The 18,838-nt window shown below is 41.9% G+C and overlaps 1 protein-coding gene across 15 annotated transcripts in view; it reads left to right on the top strand.

Annotated features, from left to right (window-relative positions):
- KIAA1210 (KIAA1210 ortholog) overlaps positions 1-18,838 on the top strand; it is a 90,823-nt gene that overhangs the window by 34,614 nt on the left and 37,371 nt on the right. For all 15 annotated transcript variants that reach the window (XM_037908828.2, XM_043522285.1, XM_043522289.1 and 12 more), the window contains one exon: positions 17,597-17,673. In XM_037908828.2, the coding sequence (XP_037764756.1) occupies positions 17,607-17,673 (67 nt within the window). In that variant the 5' untranslated portion in view covers positions 17,597-17,606. The remainder of the gene's footprint in view (positions 1-17,596; positions 17,674-18,838) is intronic.

Here is an 18,838-nt window from a genome sequence, read left to right on the forward strand (position 1 = left end):
GCTTTGTGTGTATAAAAAGATCTTCTACACTTTCCACAGTATGCATCCGATGAAGTGAGCTGTAGCTCACGAAAGCTTATGCTCAAATAAATTGGTTAGTCTCTAAGGTGCTACAAGTACTCCTTTTCTTTTTGCGAATACAGACTAACACGGCTGTTACTCTGAAACCTAATAGTTATACTGATACAAGCCCTAGTATGGAGGGCCAGTATAGTTTAAGCAGTATAATGTTTGGGGGTAGACGAGCCATGAGTTAGCTTTGGCATGAATGGTTAAGGAACAAAGAGGGTGCTCCAACTTACAGTTTTTGTTGGGGCTGTTTCTTTTGGCCTTGTAACTCCAGAAGTCTGGTGCTAATTAAGTGAATCATGCTCTTTGACTCTTATTCATAAAGAATTCACTAATGCTTATTCATTCTGAGAAATATGTGGCTATGTGTTTGCCAGACAACATATGTATAACTCTCATCCAACTGTGGAGTTCTTGAGTCACACAGTCACTCAGATTCAAGTGGGATGTGTTTTGAGAAATATGTAGCTCTAAGGAAAAGGCTCATGCTGCCTTTGGTGTAATTCTGTTTGCCATCGAACTACCGTATATAACTGGAGCAACATGTCAGTGGCTAGAAACCTGATTGGGATGTGGAGTGATTTTGCTGATTCACTTTGGCAACCAGACGAGGTTGCTTCTGTTAGTTACAAAAGGGGTTAAAATATCTTCCTTTGAGCTAGAGAGAAATTGAGAATGGTGGGTGGGTGTCCTGGTTGGTTTTCATGCGGTTGCTTGGACAGCATAGAGGTGGGTATCCTGGAGGAAAAACTCCTAGAAACAGCCAAGCTCAGGGGGGAAAAATGTCTGAGGTTTATGATTTGTTATGTTTGTTAACAAGGTGAAATTCAGAAAGTGGGTAAGTATTTGCATCGCACTCAAGATATCTGTGAACAGGCGATGCTGTCATTCCACCCACAGGTCCTACCTTCCCTCACTGGAGTCCCCTGGGCTGCTTGATAGATGAATAGGGATGCCTTGTGGGCTACTGCATCCTTCCAGTTAGTGGCCTGGTTATTGTCATGAAGTGGTGTCACTATGGGTTTCAGCAAACACCATTGCTGCCTTCAGCTTTGGGCTTTTGCCAGCAGGATTCTTAATTGGCTACTCCTCTCCGGAGTAACAGCATTGGGTGTAGCTGTGTAAATACAGGGAAGATGTTACAATTCTCTTTTCTGTGTACTGCACCTTTAAATGACTTTCTAAAAGATGTGCTCTTCTTGAGCTGCAATTTAAGGGTTCGATACAGGAATTACTGGATGCATTTCTATGGCTTGCATTATGGACGAGCTCAGATGAGATGATTCTAATAGTCCATTCTGCTTTTATAATCTATGTAAGGAGTTTGCCTGCCTGTCTGCTGGGGTGGCAATCCTCTGAGTAACACAGAGAGAGAGAGAGAGAGACAAGGGCCGTATAAGTACCTAGATAGACTTTCTTTCATTGGTAGGAAACAAATCTCCCAGGATGAAAGTACATGCTTGTCTTTTTTGCTTACAAGCAAAAAAGACAAAGGACATTTTATGCAAGCCCTATTCCTCGTTTTGTTTGTCTGGTTGGTTTTGAGTTAGTGGATAAGACTAACAGCATGGCCGATCAGTCACTAGACCATCTGACTAGCTTGATCTTAAAGCTAACTTCCACCCACTTGCAGGGCATGACAGGCTATGTGCCATCATTATAGTGAAGTTTACTCCCTATCGCTACTATGTGGCCTGAGTGTTTGACGTCATATGGATGTGTGTGACCTCAGACACCAGTTTAAATCCAATTGGAGCTAATTCCCTGAGGCTTACATTGGCCAGGCTCAGGGGGACTTGTTCACGCTAGCAAGGGTACAAAAGGCAGACAGCAGGAAAACGCAGCCAGAGCTCATTGAGTAATCACCAGGATTAAAAATACCTGCCTCCATTCACATCAGCAGTTTGAATTAAATCTTGCGTGCACCCCCAGTAGATCAAGAAGGAGAAAATTATTTAAGGTAAAAAGCTGGCTTTCTGTTTCTGACTTTTACTGGGATGAGCAAAGTTGGACAACTTTCTCCTGTTTCCCTACAGATAAGAGTTGGTCTGTTTTTGTGGTTTAGGTTTTACATTTTAGAGTATGAATGATCAAAGAAAGGGCTGTGATAAGAAACAGATCTCTGCTCTTTTAGTAATTCTAAAAATACCCCATAGATCAAGTGAATGTTCTCCTTCCCTAGGCTGAGCTCTAGTGTTTAACAATGGGAATTTACTAGATTTTTAATTAAATAAGGCCCTAATTAATGGTACAAAAAGCCCCATCATCACAAGAATAACCCGCCAGGTGGAATCCCTCTTGCTTCTTAAAAAAAATACAAATTGTATCATTGCTCCCTCCTTAATTCCTTCTCTGCAGCTCATGGCCTTACCCCAAAGACCCTACAGAATTCTGCCCCCACCTACCCCTTCTCTTTCTAATATTTATTTTCAGTTCTTATTTCCTCCTCCTCCTCCTCCTCCTTCCCTATGTTGGTCCCTTCAGCTCCTTCTCCGAATATTTGCTTTGCATTTTCTTTGATGCACCATCTATAGACGCTTGTTTTCTTCCAGTGTGTCATGTGCTCCTCCATGCCTAAAATACAAAGGGCTGGATTCTTGGCTGGTGTAAATCAGCAATGGTTCTACTGATTTACTCCAGCTGAGGATCTGATCCCATTGTGCACATGAAGTTTGGCCTTCCTGCTTTAACTTTCTCACTGGCCAGCATCCCATTGCCATTTACTGGATGAGGTGATCTTTAGATCCCACGGAAGGAGCTCGACCCCCATCTCATCACTAAATTGATTCTGTTCCCATACCCAGCCCCCATCCTATTAATTCTCCCCCCCTCTGCCCGTCCAGGGGTTATCCACTCTCCCAGGCCTGGGGGTGCTGCAGTGAGGTTCCTTCTCTCCCTTCCAGGCTGGGGGGCCAGCTCCAGGAGCTCTTCACCCCCCCCCCTCCCCCCCGCTCCTTCCCAGGCAGGGTACTGCCAAGGGAGGGAGGAGAAGCTGGGCCCCCCCAGTGCCTGTTCCTCCTAGGAGGGGACGGGGCAGGGGAGTTGCCCTGAGCGGCTGGGCTCTTCAGCTCTCTCCTCTGAGACTGGCTTTAGGCTGCTGAGGTGAAGGGGACAGAAGCAGCTCTGATTGGTTGCTCAGCCCCAAGAGGAAGGCAGTGGGCTAAGCAGCCAATCAGAGGGGGATTCTCTCTCCAGGAAGGGCTTAAATTCATTAGAGGGCTGGAAATTCTCTGTCCTCCTGAGGCTGGTCTCTGGTCCCTGCCAAAATCTTGTCATGGTGAAAATGGGCCACACTGAGGACTTGCAGTAAATGTTACCACCAGCTGGATTGTGGGAGGGCAGATGAAGAGAGATTTCCCAAATTTACTGCCAAGAGCAGCATCTGAGATTATCAAGCCTGCATTTTATTTGCACTCTCACAACCTAAAGAGGATTGACTGTTTTTTACTAGAGTGAATTCTTATGGCACAGCTAAACCTCTGAAAGTTTCTGCCAGCATCTCCTTTCCTCCATGCACTTCAAATTCCTGGGTCACTAAATATCTGTATTAAATCCTCATGGATTGAATTTCCCTGGGCAAATTGGAATCTATGTGAAGTGTTCCCCCCCGCCCCCCAGCTACTTTGTAACCTACCAATTGAAGGATAATTGGCTGTTTTTGGAGAGGATCTAAAAAAAGTTTAGACACACTCTTAATATCAGATGTCTTAAAACTGGCATTCAGTTCATTGTTGTTTTAGTCCATTTTCTTCACCATTGTTGGTGTTTATGAAGTATAATTCATTATTAAAAAGACTCCAGAATCTCTTTTGGGTCCAGGTCCTTTCGATTTTGTTACCTACAATAAGATTGTGCCTTTAGATGAGATAACTGTGAGACGTAGATATGTCAAGGATGTAGGCCAGCAATGTTATTGTTGTTATTGCCATTTATAATTTGTATTGTGGTAAAATGCAAGAGGCCCCAATTGGGCTGGAAGACCATTGTACTAGGCACTGTAATTGTAACAACAATACCTAGCTCCTACATAGTGCTTTTCATCCATTGATCTCAAAGTGCTTTTGGTATCATTATCCCCATTTTACAGATGGGGAAACTGAGGCACAGGGTGATGAAGCTCACTCAGTGTCCAGCAGTGGAGATGGGAATAGCACCCATGTCTTCTGAGTCCTGGTCCAGTGCTCTATCCACTAGGCTATCATATAAAAGACAATCTGTGTCCAAAAGAGTTTAAGGTCTAAACGTAGGATGAGATGCAAATTGTGGAGCTAAACAGTTTGGGGTGGAGAGGACCAGGTAACAGTGGAAGGATTGTATTTAGTACAGTAGACAGCAGTTCCAGCATGCCCATTGCCTAGCTATTTGAATCGTTTTTGTTTTGTTTTTAAGCATGTGGAGTGACTGAGTCTCACAGTCACAGTGTTGGTTTCATCCTGATACCAAAGTCTCCAGCATTTTGACTCCGTTAGCATGAGGAATGTCTGCTGTTTAGCGATAGTGGCTTGACATTTCCTGTTGCTGAGCTCTTGCAACATTTCCATGGGCAGCAAGGCTTTCTGGATGTGTCCACTCTCCAACTGGTGAAGTCAGCGTTCTGCAGTATCCTTGAGGATCTTAAATGTATGTTTCCCAAACCACCCCCAAATTTCTCAGGCTCAAGAAACTTTGAAAAGCTCACGTAAGGCCAACAATGCACTTAAGTCTCCCAGTGCAATTCCTGGATAACTCTCTGCTGATTTGAAGAAAAGGAGTACTTGTGGCACCTTAGAGACTAACCAATTTATTTGAGCATGAGCTTTCATGATGAAGTGAGCTGTAGCTCACGAAAGCTCATGCTCAAATAAATTGGTTAGTCTCTAAGGTGCCACAAGTACTCCTTTTCTTTTTGCGAATACAGACTAACACGGCTGTTACTCTGAATCTCTGCTGATTCTCATCCTAAAATAATGGATCTTCATTGTGGAAGAACAAGACATCTGGGAATGGGCAGCCTCATTCCAATTGTCTCCTAAAAGTTTCCTGGTGGCAGTTTAAAGAGGATGAATTGCTGTGTGGGGGGGAAAAGTTTTGACCAATTTTTTATCAGGTGCAAATCAATATAGCTTTACAACAGCAAAGGATCTATCTGGCCCATAATATTGGCTAAAATCCTGCCCACACTGAGGTCCTAACTGTATGTGCTTCAATCCTTTAAAACATGGTTCCGGCATACTTTTCCTGACTTGTGTGGACAGGATATTTTTTCCTGCAAAACGTCTTGGAGAAAACATGCTGTAGATCATTATGCAGGGGGTTTGGCTAACCCGGTTGCAAGTAGCACAGTCGTAGTGTGGAAGGGCTAGCATTGAAATCAATAGAAGTTAGGTGCCTCAGTACTTTTGAGGATCTGGGCCTGAGTCTTGTGATTGTAGACAGGGGAATGAACTGATGGAGATGCTGCACCATTCAACATAAAGAGGCATCGGTGTTCCTTGTTCCAGTGTTGTTAACACATGTTTGTATTTCCACCTAGTTTTGAAGGGTAGCTTATGAATGTTTTTTGTCTCATTTTGCCCTTCCCCCTTCTTATCCCTTTGGCTTTTCACACAATTACAGACTGAGCCTGTGTGGCTGTATGAAAGGCATTTCCTCCTGTTACATTACTAGAATTCAGCACACCAGCTGCTTTCCATTAGTGCTACACACACGCACACTAGGAGGGCAGAGTGTGATGCTTCAGACACTGTTGGGTAGCAGAAATCCTTCAGAAACTCTGTCAGGAAAAGCCTCTGGAACGCAAACTGTGGGGGAAAAGAACTCAGTGGCTTTGGGCCCTGCTCTTTACTCAGGCAAACCTCCTCATTGAGGTCAAGAGGGGGTTTGATTGAATCAGGAATAAGAAAGTGATGAATAGGGCCTTTTCTACAAACTGTTCCTTGCTCTGGAGATCTCTGTACGGCATGGAGTTGAGCACTGTCTGAGGCCCCAGGGAATTACGACCCCTTGGTGATCCTCAGAGAATTTTTATTGATATTAAATATCATCTTGCTGCTTATCCAGCCTTCCTGGTGGCTATTATTACTTTGTGATCCTTGGGAAAAGGCCTTTAACCTTTTCTTAAGTTTCAGGATGAAAACTCTCTCTGCATGCAAATTAGTCTTTATTAAGATCCTATCAGTTATCAGCTTCACTGTCACTAGAGGGTTTTTTTCTTTCTTAAACTTCTCATTCTCACTATGACCAGTGCTGATCACAATGGGAATGTTTTAACTACCATGCTGTTATGCCTGTTTAGAGCAGCCAGAGGCCTGTCTCCATTAGCACTTTCACTGCTGATGGTAGCAACAGTGGGAAATTTTTAACAAGATCAATCCAGCGTAGAAGAGGCTGTGGATCCTTTTTTGATATCCGGTAACTCAGGGTCAGGTTCGGATCCCCTGACTTGTACTAGTAGCTACCTCAGTAGGACTATTTGTGGAGTAAGATACTACTCAACATGAGTGTGGGGATCAGAATCTGGCCCTCAATGTGCAGTTTTGCTGTGCTCGTCATACAAAGACCACGGTGAGGTTCCATGTTTGTAGTGTTTCAATAGCTTCCAGGTCTAATTTTCTCAGGGGCTCTGAAAGTTGAGCAGTATTCTTATTGGCTTCATTATGGTCAACTCTAGAATCTTCTTCAGGGGGGCTGGAGAGGGGAAACTGAGGGCAGAATTTGGCCCTGTCAGTGGAATTTAGTAAGCAATTCTGTTGATGGTGCGTGAGCAAGAACAGAACCTAGCTCACTGCCTTGTGTTTGCCCTGGTGGTCTAACGGGAGGCCTAACGGTGACACATGACCAGAAAGGGTTGAGTGTCCTGCAGGATGAATTACTCAAATTCAACCCTTAAAGACATATGGGGAGATAATGTTTGTATATTTGACATATATATTGGTAGAGGTCAACCATGTAATCAACAGTCCCTGTCTATGCTGTATTCTGTTAATTCAGAGATCAAAAGAACCTCCTCGCATTTAAATGAACTGTAAACATAGAATATCGCTGTATTCATCTCTCTTTGAAATGTATAACCAATCATCTGTGAATGGTGGAAAAACAGGCAATTGCCTTACGTTAATTCGCGTAGCTATGTACCGGTGATGGACCTACTTCAAAGTTGCCCTGATTGCCTATTATAAGCCAAGGGACTCCAACTTGTCAAAGAAGGCCTGAAATTGTATAAAAGATCCTTGGGTCCTGATCCTGTCATCTCAGATCTGCTTAAGCTTTACCAGGGGAAGTTTGAGTCGCAAGATTGAGGTCCCAGTTAAGCTGGAACACCCTGAATACGATATTGGACTATAACCTATGGACTAAATTCTAAAAACTCTTTGCAACTACAAAGCTCACCATCTCTGCTATGAATCTGAACCTCAAGAATTAAACTCATGTCTATATGTATATTGATCTTTTAATCTATACTCTCTTCTTAAATACATTTTAGTTTAGTTAATAAGAATTGGCTATAAGCATGTATTTGGGTAAGATCTGGAATATTCATTAACCTGGGAGGTAATGTGTCTGGTTTTTTGGGATCGATAGAAACTTTTCTTTTATATGATGAATAAAATTTTCATTAATCCTCATCATATCTGACTTGGGTAACTAGGTGGAAGCCTGAGGCTGGGTTACTTTAAAGGAACTGTGTTTTGGACTTCTGAGTAACCAGCAAGGTATAACAGAACCTGTTTAGTGCTGGCTGGGTAAATCTAAGCACTGGAATATCCACCAGCTTTGGGGATTGTCTGACCCATTCTTTGCCGTTTGCCCTAATTGAGTGACCTCAGCTGGCTTCCGGTCACAAGAGGAAATTAGTCAAAATGGATTTCTGAAACTAAAGTCAGTATACGAGACTCTGAATATGCTTGCAAGGAGCAGATCTTTGGAGAAAGAAGGTGCAGCTGCATCCACCACCACATCTCGAAGCAGAACCATCCTCTACTGAGATGTTAAAAAAGTAAGTCAGGCTGGAATGTAACCTGTCTGTTTCTGAAGAACAGTGTCATCTGAATTCTAATGCTGCTTGAATCCCCCTTTCTCCTGAAATCTACCAAAAAACCTGCAATCAGGACAGTGAAAGAGTGCATGGGGGAAAAGTTACTGTCCCTATACAGGACCGACTGGAGTCTGCAGCCTTCTTCTGGTCCTGTTTATATAACTCAGACCCTAGTGCGCAAGGCAGGGGCATTGTTGATTATCCCCAGGCTGCAGGCTCCAGCCTGTCCCTTAAAGGGATAGTACTTTTCCCCCTTGCACCCTTTTCACACGGGCCTACAAAAATGGTTGAGTTTTTCAAAATGGTTCTGCTACAGCTGGAAGAGTGTTTTAAGGAGAGCGCCTTGAGGGAGGATAGCAGCATGGAGGACCAGGTTATGGGCATGACCATCGTGTATGTGGCTCCATCTCATGATGCATGGTGTTCAGTACAAGAATCAAAGCTTGAGCTTGAATTAAGCTGGCATGTTTATCTGAAGGAAAATGGTTGACAAAGCTGCAACCAAACCTTGTATGTCTTGTCCTGGGCCAGTTTGCATTGTTACTTTTCCTTAGGAAAAAAGATATCTATTTCCCAGGCCTGGTAGAACGTATGGCCATGTATTCTTGAGACTTTATTGTCTTCAGCATTTATTCTTGAGGAAAGAGACACTGAGCAAGGGGTCAGCAGCTCCTTTCCCTTGTGGATTTCTGCACCACAGAGGCTCCTCCCAGCAGGCCCAAGATGGGTGTGTGACTCAGGACGCAAGTTAAGGAAGGATTAAAGACCGGGCAGATGCACCAGCCTTTCCACTGCTACAGAGAGGCAATGCAGCAGCCATATTTATTCCCCAAATCCATGCAAAATACAGTGACCTTGATTCTTCAGACTTTTCTATACAAAGAAAATATGGGTCTCTCAGAGATCTAACGATGCAGGTGATCTTAAATAGGTGATACAAACATCAAGGAAACGGTGATTGCGTCTCCTTTTTATTGTTTTACAAATGTATAGTACTTGGGCGTGGAATGTATTTAGCTGGCAAAGGGGAGTGGTGTGACCACAACCCTGGGAACTATGGCTATGTCGCCGCCTCCCATTGTGGCCTCGGTAACTCAGCTAAGCACTCCGCCCTCAACCACACCCATTTGTAAAATGGGGCTAGTGATCCTTGCACTGCCCCTCGTGTTGGGAGGCCTCCTTCAGAGGTGCTGGAACAACTTTTATAGTGGGGGTGCTGAGATCCATTGAACTAAATGGTAAACCCTGTATATAATGGAAACCACTTCAAGCCAAGGGGTGTGGCAGCACCCCTAGTTCCAGCACCTATGGCCTCATTAGTTCTTCCACATGAAAAGCTCTGTGTAAGTGCTGTTGCTATGAAAAATGTTGCGGTTATTAATGGAAGCTGCATATTGAAGAAGCAGCAGATACAAGCCTGTAGGCCTGTGTTGACTCAATAAACTTACTACAAAAAAAGATGAATGCCATGTTGATTGCTAGGCAGTTCCTATTGACTGCTTCAAAAATAACTCTGCATCTCAGCAGGAGATTTATTGGTTTAAAATATGCCCCCGCGATCTGAAGGCCAGCTGCAAATTGGATCCAGTAAAGTCAGTTTTGTTTTGATATGTACAACTATACAGGAAACCGTTTTGTTGTTTTGTGCTTAATGCAAGTAATTCATTAATGTATCGGTTCTGTACTGATTGGGCATGGCAAGGAGGGAAGAGCACAGTGTTCTCCAAAATCCTTGCTGCTATGGTTAAGCTTTAAATCCTTTCCATTCCCTCCTCCCCGGCCCATGGGAGCAGACGGGCCAGGACATAGAGAAACCAATATGCTGTCTCTGTGTAGGTTGTGGCTGGCTTCTGGGAGACCTAGCAAGGGGTCCTTTGCACTGTGGATCTCTGCACTGCAGGGGCTCCCACCAGGCCTATGCAGTGGGGGCAAGTTGAAAGAGAACCAAAGACAGGGCTAGTAGGTCTGTAACTCTGCCCATGCACGAACCATTCCATCCCTACAGGGAGATAATGCAGCAGCCGTTGGGACTCCAGCAATCCTGTGTCCCCAGCAGCATCTGTGGAGTGGCTCTGCGGCTGCTCTGTCATAGGAAAGGGGAACGCCTTACCTCTGGTCTCTCTCGGTCCCGGTTTGTCCCACAGTGGGGTTACTCAGGGTGTGCAGTGGGCCCAGGACTCTCCCTTGAGTCCCGTTTGCCGGCTGAGAAATTTCGCACCGCTCCAGAGAGAATCTGTGTCGTCCCTCTGGGAATTCCTTCACCCTCCCTGCGCTCCAGTGTCTTGTGACCCAAAGAGTATATTGAAAATGTTGCTGCGAATGGTCATGCCTTTATTTGACCTGATATTTTTATCAGCAAAAATCAATATACATATTGCGTTTTTGAAAAACCCTTGCCTAATGGGTTAGTGCCGTGGGAAAGCTCGCGTGTTGCACATGATCAGTACAGCTGATTGAAAGACTGGCAGTGATACATCTGCTGTATTGATACACCGGCCACAGCACTGTGTCTGTCAGCTCTCATTACGCTTTAGAAATGGTGAAGTTCCAAGGATTCAATCAATTAATGCCTGTACTCTCACGTGGATTTCTATTGATAGTTTGTCATTTTCTCTCTCTACATTACCATGACAGATGCCCACAGTCCAGGGCATATTATCCATAATCTTGACAACTGTTCTTTCTAAAGTACAAGTAAGTTACAGCATAGCCAGTGGACTACGACCTTGCTTGACTTAGGTTCTTAAATTCTGAGGCTGTTTAAAATATTTCAACAAATATTTTTCTGGTAGAGCTCATTGTTTTGTAATTTGAATATTTGTTCATTGAAAACTTGGAAAAACTCTTATGTTTCCTCTCCCTCCCAAATCACTGTTTCATACTTAGGACAATAATAGCTATGTGATCTAGTGCGAAATGTAGATTTTTTGTGTGCCCTTGAAAAAATCACTTGGCCTCCATATGCCTCAGTCAGTCCAGCTGTAAAATTGGGTAAATGCAGGAGCTGATTTGACTCAGATGCTGCCTGTCAGCTGAATCATCACTGTACATTTTAAAAAAATTACCAAATTGAAAAAAATGATTAAATTTAGAAGCATGACTGTCAAAATTTAATGAAGTTCTAGAAAGACTCTTAGTGAGCAGATGAGATTATAAAGTGATTATATAAATGTATAACAGATGAAAACTAAGCAGGAAAAGCTAGCCAGCATGAAATCAACATTGCACCAAATTTTGATCTCATTTGCAGTGGTGTAAATTACTCAGAATCTGGCCCATTCTGTAAAAATGAGTTAAGATCTGGGGACCTGCAAATTTGTCAGTTTTATTGAACACTTTTATTGAACGCTTTCCTTCCACTTCATTTCAAATAGATTTTTCCCCTACCTGAAAGAAAATCTAATGCAACAAACATTTACGATATATAAGGAGCAGTGGAAAAAAATAGGACAAAACTTCCATGTGAAATCTGTTGATCACCACTTTAACCAGAATACATGGGAAAGGTAGACGTTACAGAAGAAAGAACATAACAAAACGTTAGGAAAAAGAAAAAGAGATGATCTGAAAGGCATAATGCCTCTCCATAATCACAATGAAAAAATCATGGCAGCCGGACTTGCCTATTAGCATTCAATTATTATTATTGTCTAACAGTTATTTGAAGACCGCCTCAAACCAGCTGTAGTTTAAAAAGGTTTAATTCAATCAGTGTCTAATGCAGGGCTTTTCTATTCAGTTCAGTGGGCTGGTGCTGTCACTATAAGGTTTTCATACTTTTGGGGCTCAATTACAATAGTTTACCCGTCTGTAAAGTTGGTATAAAAATTCTCCCTTCATGTGATGTTGAAAGTCTTAACTAATATTGACAAAACACTTTGAGTCAGAAAATGGCCAAATAAAGACCAGATTAAAGTCTATTGGAGCAGGTTTTGTATCTAAATTAATATTTATTAATAAAAACTTTTTGCTCCTTAAATTCTGGCATATTGTATCATTTATCTTCCGCATCAAAGGACAAGATTTTTTTTTTTATTGTAGAGCTGTCTTGCTAAAACTGTCATATTTCCATTATTGCTTGACATTTGAACTGTAACTTTTGTGGTCTGCTGCTTTAATTCTTTTGTATCTGAAGGAGCATTGGAAAATACAAACTGGAGCCACTTAACTTTGTATGATCTTAAAAACTAGATTTAACTTTTTGTTTTAGTCAAGGGGGAAAATGATGCTATCTGCTAACTTGATTGATCAATAGACCTATTTGTGATAGGGTTTTGAAGCTCGTGGAGAAAAGCTGATTGCACTAAATCCAAAATAGATTTGATCTAACAGCTGAGCTCAGCGTCCACATGTGTAGCATAGCCCAGGATTCTGGTTCAATGCAAATGCTTAATTCACTTTTATAATGCTGATAGGGTAGCACAATGACTGCTAGAGGGAGACACGATAAGACAGGATGTGAATTCTCAGCAGCTCATCTCTCTTACTCAAGTTGTATTTGGACTTTAAAAAAAACAAAAAACCATATTGTCCTTTTTTGCATGATTTTGACAGGCTTTTAAAGTACTGTAGCTTGGAGGGAGCTGTGGCTGTTTAGTAAATAGCGATTTCCACTGAATACATCCGATGAAGTGAGCTGTAGCTCACGAAAGCTTATGCTCAAATAAATTTGTTAGTCTCTAAGGTGCCACAAGTACTCCTTTTCTTTTTGCGAATACAGACTAACACGGCTGCTACTCTGAAACCTGTAAAGATTCAGTATTCTGAGGCTGGGACGTGGTACACTCTTAGTTGAGCATATTTAATGGCTTTGATCCTGACTTCCTGAAAAGACAGCTGTGCTGTGAAGAAGCTTTGGCCGGGCTGGGGGGAAGAGGGTTGTTTGTTGAAAGTGAAGAAAAGACTTGTGGTTGGAGTCAGTGGCAGATTTAGAGTTAGTGGGGTCCTGTGCACAGCTTCATTTTCTGTCCCGCCCCCCCCCCCCCCCCCCCCCCGCCCCCAGCCAAGAAAAAGAACATTCTCTTTTATCTCCCCCCTGGTTTTTCATTCTTTTCCTTTTTTTTTTTTCTTCATCCTTCTCCTATATTATAAGTAATAGGAAGTAAATGAAAATAAAGTGAGGTACCTTGATTGTTTTTGTAGTCTAACTTTTTTTCACAGACTACTTGAAAATTGCTGAGGATCTCGTCGGACCACTTAATGATCTTTCCAAATGTTGTTTGTACTGTTAGCTAACTATCGTAAAGTGCTTTGGATAAGAGCGCTTTATTAAAAAAAACACCTTAATAACCTTTCCTTGGTCCACCTGAATGGAGTTTTTGGACCACAGTTTGAGAACTTCTGGTCTCGATGAAAGCTTGTATTTGCATTTTGCTAACGTGACAAATGTGTAAAAAATACAAAGTATAGATGATGCATGAATGGAAAATAAAAGTTAACTTCCTCTGAAGAAACATATTCAATTTGAAGAAAATTTTTTTTCTTCAGTTAGCTTTTTTACACTTTTTTTCTTTACAAAATCAACCTCATCATTTTTGATAAAATGAATGAAATGTTTCACTTCATCTTCAAAAAGATTTTGTGTCTATGTCCTCTCGGTAGAATTCACTTAATTTCTTACTGTAGTGGCTTTTAGCATTTTCGTCCATACTTCTGTCAAAAAACATGCATAATAAATCAACGGTTTTCTTTAGAGATTCACCTCTACTCTGCAATTGCACTATTACTTTGTCACAAATAACACTGATGATCTTAACAATGATCTTCTTTCCCTTTTTTAAATTCTCTAGTTGCTTTTTTTTTTTTTACACTTCTCATCAGATATATCAGAAAAACCTATTTTTTCTGTTAATGTTAGTGCCTCTGCTTCCACCGAGCTACAGTCATTTCGAACTTCCATGACACAACTTTTAACTGAGGCTAACAATTGTGCAGCATTCAATAAATTTGTATCAACCTTTTGCAGCAATTTGCTGACGGCATTAATTCTTTGAAGTAAATGGTTCCACCAAAGAGTAAAAACAGCAATATTGTACTTTTCAAACTTTTGTGCTCATGATTTTGCTTCAGTTTTCGCATGTGGTTTTTCAGAATTTGATGTGGCTATGTCTAATAAGGTTTTCTTTATATCATCATCTGCTCATTTTTAAAGCCAAAACAGCATCTGCACGAGCAGACCACCTGGTGTCACAAATTCTTTTGACTATCAAATGTGTTTCATGTGACTGCTCCAAGTGTGATTGTAGCATACTCCACCAATGCGTGGAAACCGAAAAAAGGCATACACGTTTTGAACAAAGTCAAAAAAAGGTGTAGCTCCGTCACAAGATTCAGCTGCAGCATTGCAGATTAAATTTAAGGAATGCCTGGAACATGGTGCATAAGAATGGCCCTACTGGGTCAGACCAAGGGTCCATCCAGTATCCTGTCTTCTGACAGTGGCCAGTGCCAGGTGCCTCAGAGGGAATGAACAGAACAGGTAATTATCAAGTGATCCATCCCCTGTTGCTCATTCCCAGCTTCTGGCAAACAGAGGCCAGGGACACCATTCCTGTCCATCCTGGCTAATAGCCATTTATGGACCCATCCTCCATGAATTTATTTAGTTCTTTTTTGAACCCTGTTATGGTCTTGGTCTTCACAACATCCTCTGGCAAGGAGTTATACAGGTTGACTGTGTCTTGTGTGAAGAAATACTTCCTTTTATTTATTTTAAACCTGCTGCCTATGAATTTCATTTGGTGACCCCTAGTTCTTGTGTTATAAGAAGTAGTAAACAATACTTCCTTATCTATTTTCTTGATACCAGTCATGATTTTATAGACCTCAATCATATCTCCCCTTAGCCATCTCTTTTCCAAGCTGAAAAGTCCCAGTCTTATTAATCTGTCTTCATACGGAAGCCGTTCCATACCCCTAATTATTTTTGTTGCCCTTTTCTGAACCCTTTCCAATTCCAGTATATCTTTTTAGAGATGGGGCGACCACATCTGCACACAGTATTCAAGATGTGGGCGTACCATGGATTTATATAGAGGCAACATGATATTTTCTGTCCTATTATCTATCCCTTTCTTAATTATTCCCAGCATTCTGTTTGCTGTTTTGATTGCTGCTGCACGTTGAGTGGATGTTTTCAGAGAATTATCCACAGTGACTCCAAGATCTCTTTCTTGGGTGGTAACAGCTAATTTAGACCCCATCATTTTATATGTATAGCTGGGATTATGCTTTCCAATGTGCATTACTTTGCATTTCTCAACATTAAACTTCAACTGCCATTTTGTTGCCCAGTTTTGAGAGATCCTTTTGTAGCTCTTCGCAGTTTGCCTGGCTCTTAACTATCTTTAGTAATTTTGTATCCTCTGAAAATTTTGCCACCTCACTGTTTACCCCCTTTTCCAGATCATTTATGAATATGTTGAATAGGACTGGTCCCAGAACAGAGCCCTGGGGGGCACCACTCCACTCTGAAAACTGACCATTTATGGTCAGCTTCATACATTATGGTATGAATAGACAGAGGGGCTTGCATTGTTCAGTCTTGCCTGTAGACCTGAATATTTTCCTGCCATATTTGCAGTGTTATCAACACTCTGCCCACGACAATTTTTGATATCCAAACCTAAATTTGCAATGATTTCCAAAACAGTTGTCTCTAGACATTCAGCAGTATGGGATTTTAGCGGGACAAAACAAAGAAATCGCTCTACAACTTCACCATTGCCGGTCACGCATCTTAAAATTAATGTTAATTGGTCTGCATGACTCACATCTGGTGTTGAATCGACTATTTTGGAATAGTACTTGGCATCCTTTACTTCATCAGTGAATTGCTTTCTGAGCCGCTCTGCCATTATAGTGATTAATTCATCGTTGGTTTGGTGTGTTAAAAAGTTAGTCTTCCCTGAGCCACAATATTGATAATTTTTCACACGTTCTTTGAGAAAATGGTCAAATTCACTAAGATATTCAAGGCAGGTTAAAAAATTACTTTTTCTATTTGACAGTGGTGACTCATCATGTCCTCTTTGAGGTAGTCCCAAAGAAGACAGCAGTTTAATCGTGGCAACAACACGTCTCTGCACTTTCCTCCAATAAGAACACTCCTTTTTCCAGCTGCGCCGATAGCACAGAATCAATTCTTCCAGATACTTTACACCTTGGAACGAACTCACACATAGCATTAATATGAGCTTTGGAAGTTTCATGATCAGCAATGTCTTGCAACGTTTCTCCAATCAGAGAGCCTGTTGACGAATGTTTTTTTTTCCTTTACTATGGTCAGGGAATAATTTGCAAATATAACAGTTGACTGCCTTAGTGGTTTCCGAAAAAATCAACCAAATTCTCATTTCTGTTGTCCCATTTTTCTTCATCCTCAGAAAATGGGACTCATGAAGACCTCTAAATTGCTTTCGTCCTGCAACCTTATACTCTCTTTCTCAAATTTTCCATAGCACCTACGACTTTCGGTTTATTTACGAAGAAATATTCTATCATATCCAATTAAACAGATTTTGGCCATAATACAAGGGTAGGTTTCTTCCCTTACTTTGACAAAATTACCAATATTTTGTAGTTCCATTGTCACTTCAGAGTCCACTTGTTCAAATTTTGCAGTCATTGAGGTATCCCCACAACTCAGCGAATGGTCAGATAATTCAGATGTTTCCTTGTCCATACTTTTTGATGAATGTCCACTGTTCAATACTTCAAGATTTTTAAAATAAGATGACAAACTGTCTTTTTGCTTAGCTTTGTCTCTTTGCCTTGCCTTCATTTTTTTTTTGGCAGTCAAAAATGCAAAGACTCAGTGTTGCTTCATTATTGCTTAAAAAAAAAAAAAAACTGACCTTGATTTTAGGCAGATTAAAAATGTCTGAAAAAGCAGGGCGTAGCCACAGCTGGGCCCAGGTAGGCCGTGGACCACCCAATTAGGTTTAACGCAGTTAATCCTGCATTTTTAACCAGGCTCCGTAAAAACGGGATTTTGAACCATTACGTACTTGTGGCAAATCACGGGCATTGTTGCAAAGTGCGAGGGAGGGTGCTTTTGTTCAGCTGGATAATTGATCAAGCAGACAGACTTTGAGTCACAAGTGATGATTTCCCTTAGTTGCTGTTATGCTCTTGCCGAGACAGCGAAAAAATGGCGAAGCAAAATTCTTTGCTAGACTACTTCAAAAAAACATGTTTAGAGCACAGTTTGCAGAATAAGTTTGCAGAATGCAGAAAGCCTGGACTGCTTCGCGACTTGCAACGCTTATTAAATTCAGTCATTTGTCAGATTTGTCCTGCATTTTGGGGCCCTCTGCCACCACACAATTTGTTTCATGGTAAATCCGCCACTGGTTGGAGTGCAAAATATCTGTGTAAGCTCTTTTTGGTGATTAGTATCTGGGAACATTTCAGCAATGTTCGGTGTCCTTGCTGGGTAGAATGAATCTGTCTCTCTAACATTGTTGAGTGCATTGACTAAAAATTAACACACGGTTTTATCTTTTATTTCAGTGACTACATCATGGCTACAGGGCCAACAGATGTCATACAGCCACCAGAGGCCGGGGAGATAACTGAGGAATGTGCAGGTAAACAGCTGCTCCTCACACGTACAGTTAATTTGGCAAGCTGTTGGAAAGCAGGATTCGTTTCTTTAAAAGGGAGCCATGACTGAACTGTTCTTTGGAGGCTCATGAGTTTTTGTAAAGGAAAGAAAGAGCCACTCCATGTATGCAGGGGAATCTTGTTGGGGAAACCAATGTGGAGTCCTAGAGAGTCATAAATTTGTGCAGGATATTTATCTCAAATTCTAATGTTGGATGCCTAGCAAACAGGGCTGCATAGTCTGCAGAACTGGCTGCTTTGCCTGGATCTTATCTTAGAATCTGGCCCTGAGTGTATGTTGCAGTGGCAACTCCTGCGTAAGGAAGAGGTGATGGACCATGTCATCACTGTAGCACTTCCCCATGGTTGATGAGCATCCGTGTTTGCTACAGATGTCCACCCATTTGCTTATCCTTCAGTCTCGTGGCCTGGATTGGCACTCTGTCAGCCCCACGAATGAGCGCGACAGTCTAGGGAGAAAGGAAAATGTCTTGTCTAGTCAGAAGATCTGTCTGTCTTAAAAAACAAAAAGCCTTTTGCCACTATTCAGGCTGTTCCTCAGGAGACACGTATCAGCAGCAGTAAGGTGGGCTGAGGTAGTTCCGGAGCAGTTGTAATATCATCTGTCGATGGAGCGTTTGGTTCAGTACTTCACAGATGATAACAATCTTCTTGCTTATCCTGCGTAAATGCATCTGCACCCATAGGTATAGATCAAACTTTGCTGCTGAGAGAGACCTGTATGCACACAGGACTGCTAGCTGTCAGAGTAAGGAGTGGCAATGTAGCACTATAAAGGCTGCAGACAGGCGCAGTTAAGCACAGCCGTTATGCTGGGCGTCTAGAGCGCTTGGAAATGGGACTACATAGATAAGCAAATTTTAGAACAGTAGAATGTCTGTTAATTGAACTATGAATGGGTGGTGGAAGTAAGATAAAGGAATGAAGATAGAGAATAAGGATGACAGGTTTCAGAGTAGCAGCCGTGTTAGTCTGTATTCGCAAAAAGAAAAGGAGTACTTGTGGCACCTTAGAGACTAACCAATTTATTTGAGCATAAGCTTTTGTGAGCTACAGCCGATGAAGTGAGCTGTAGCTCACGAAAGCTGATGCTCAAATAAATTTGGTTAGTCTCTAAGGTGCCACAAG

The sequence above is a fragment of the Chelonia mydas genome, chromosome 9, assembly GCF_015237465.2.
Source record: "Chelonia mydas isolate rCheMyd1 chromosome 9, rCheMyd1.pri.v2, whole genome shotgun sequence".
NCBI lineage: Eukaryota > Metazoa > Chordata > Testudines > Cheloniidae > Chelonia > Chelonia mydas.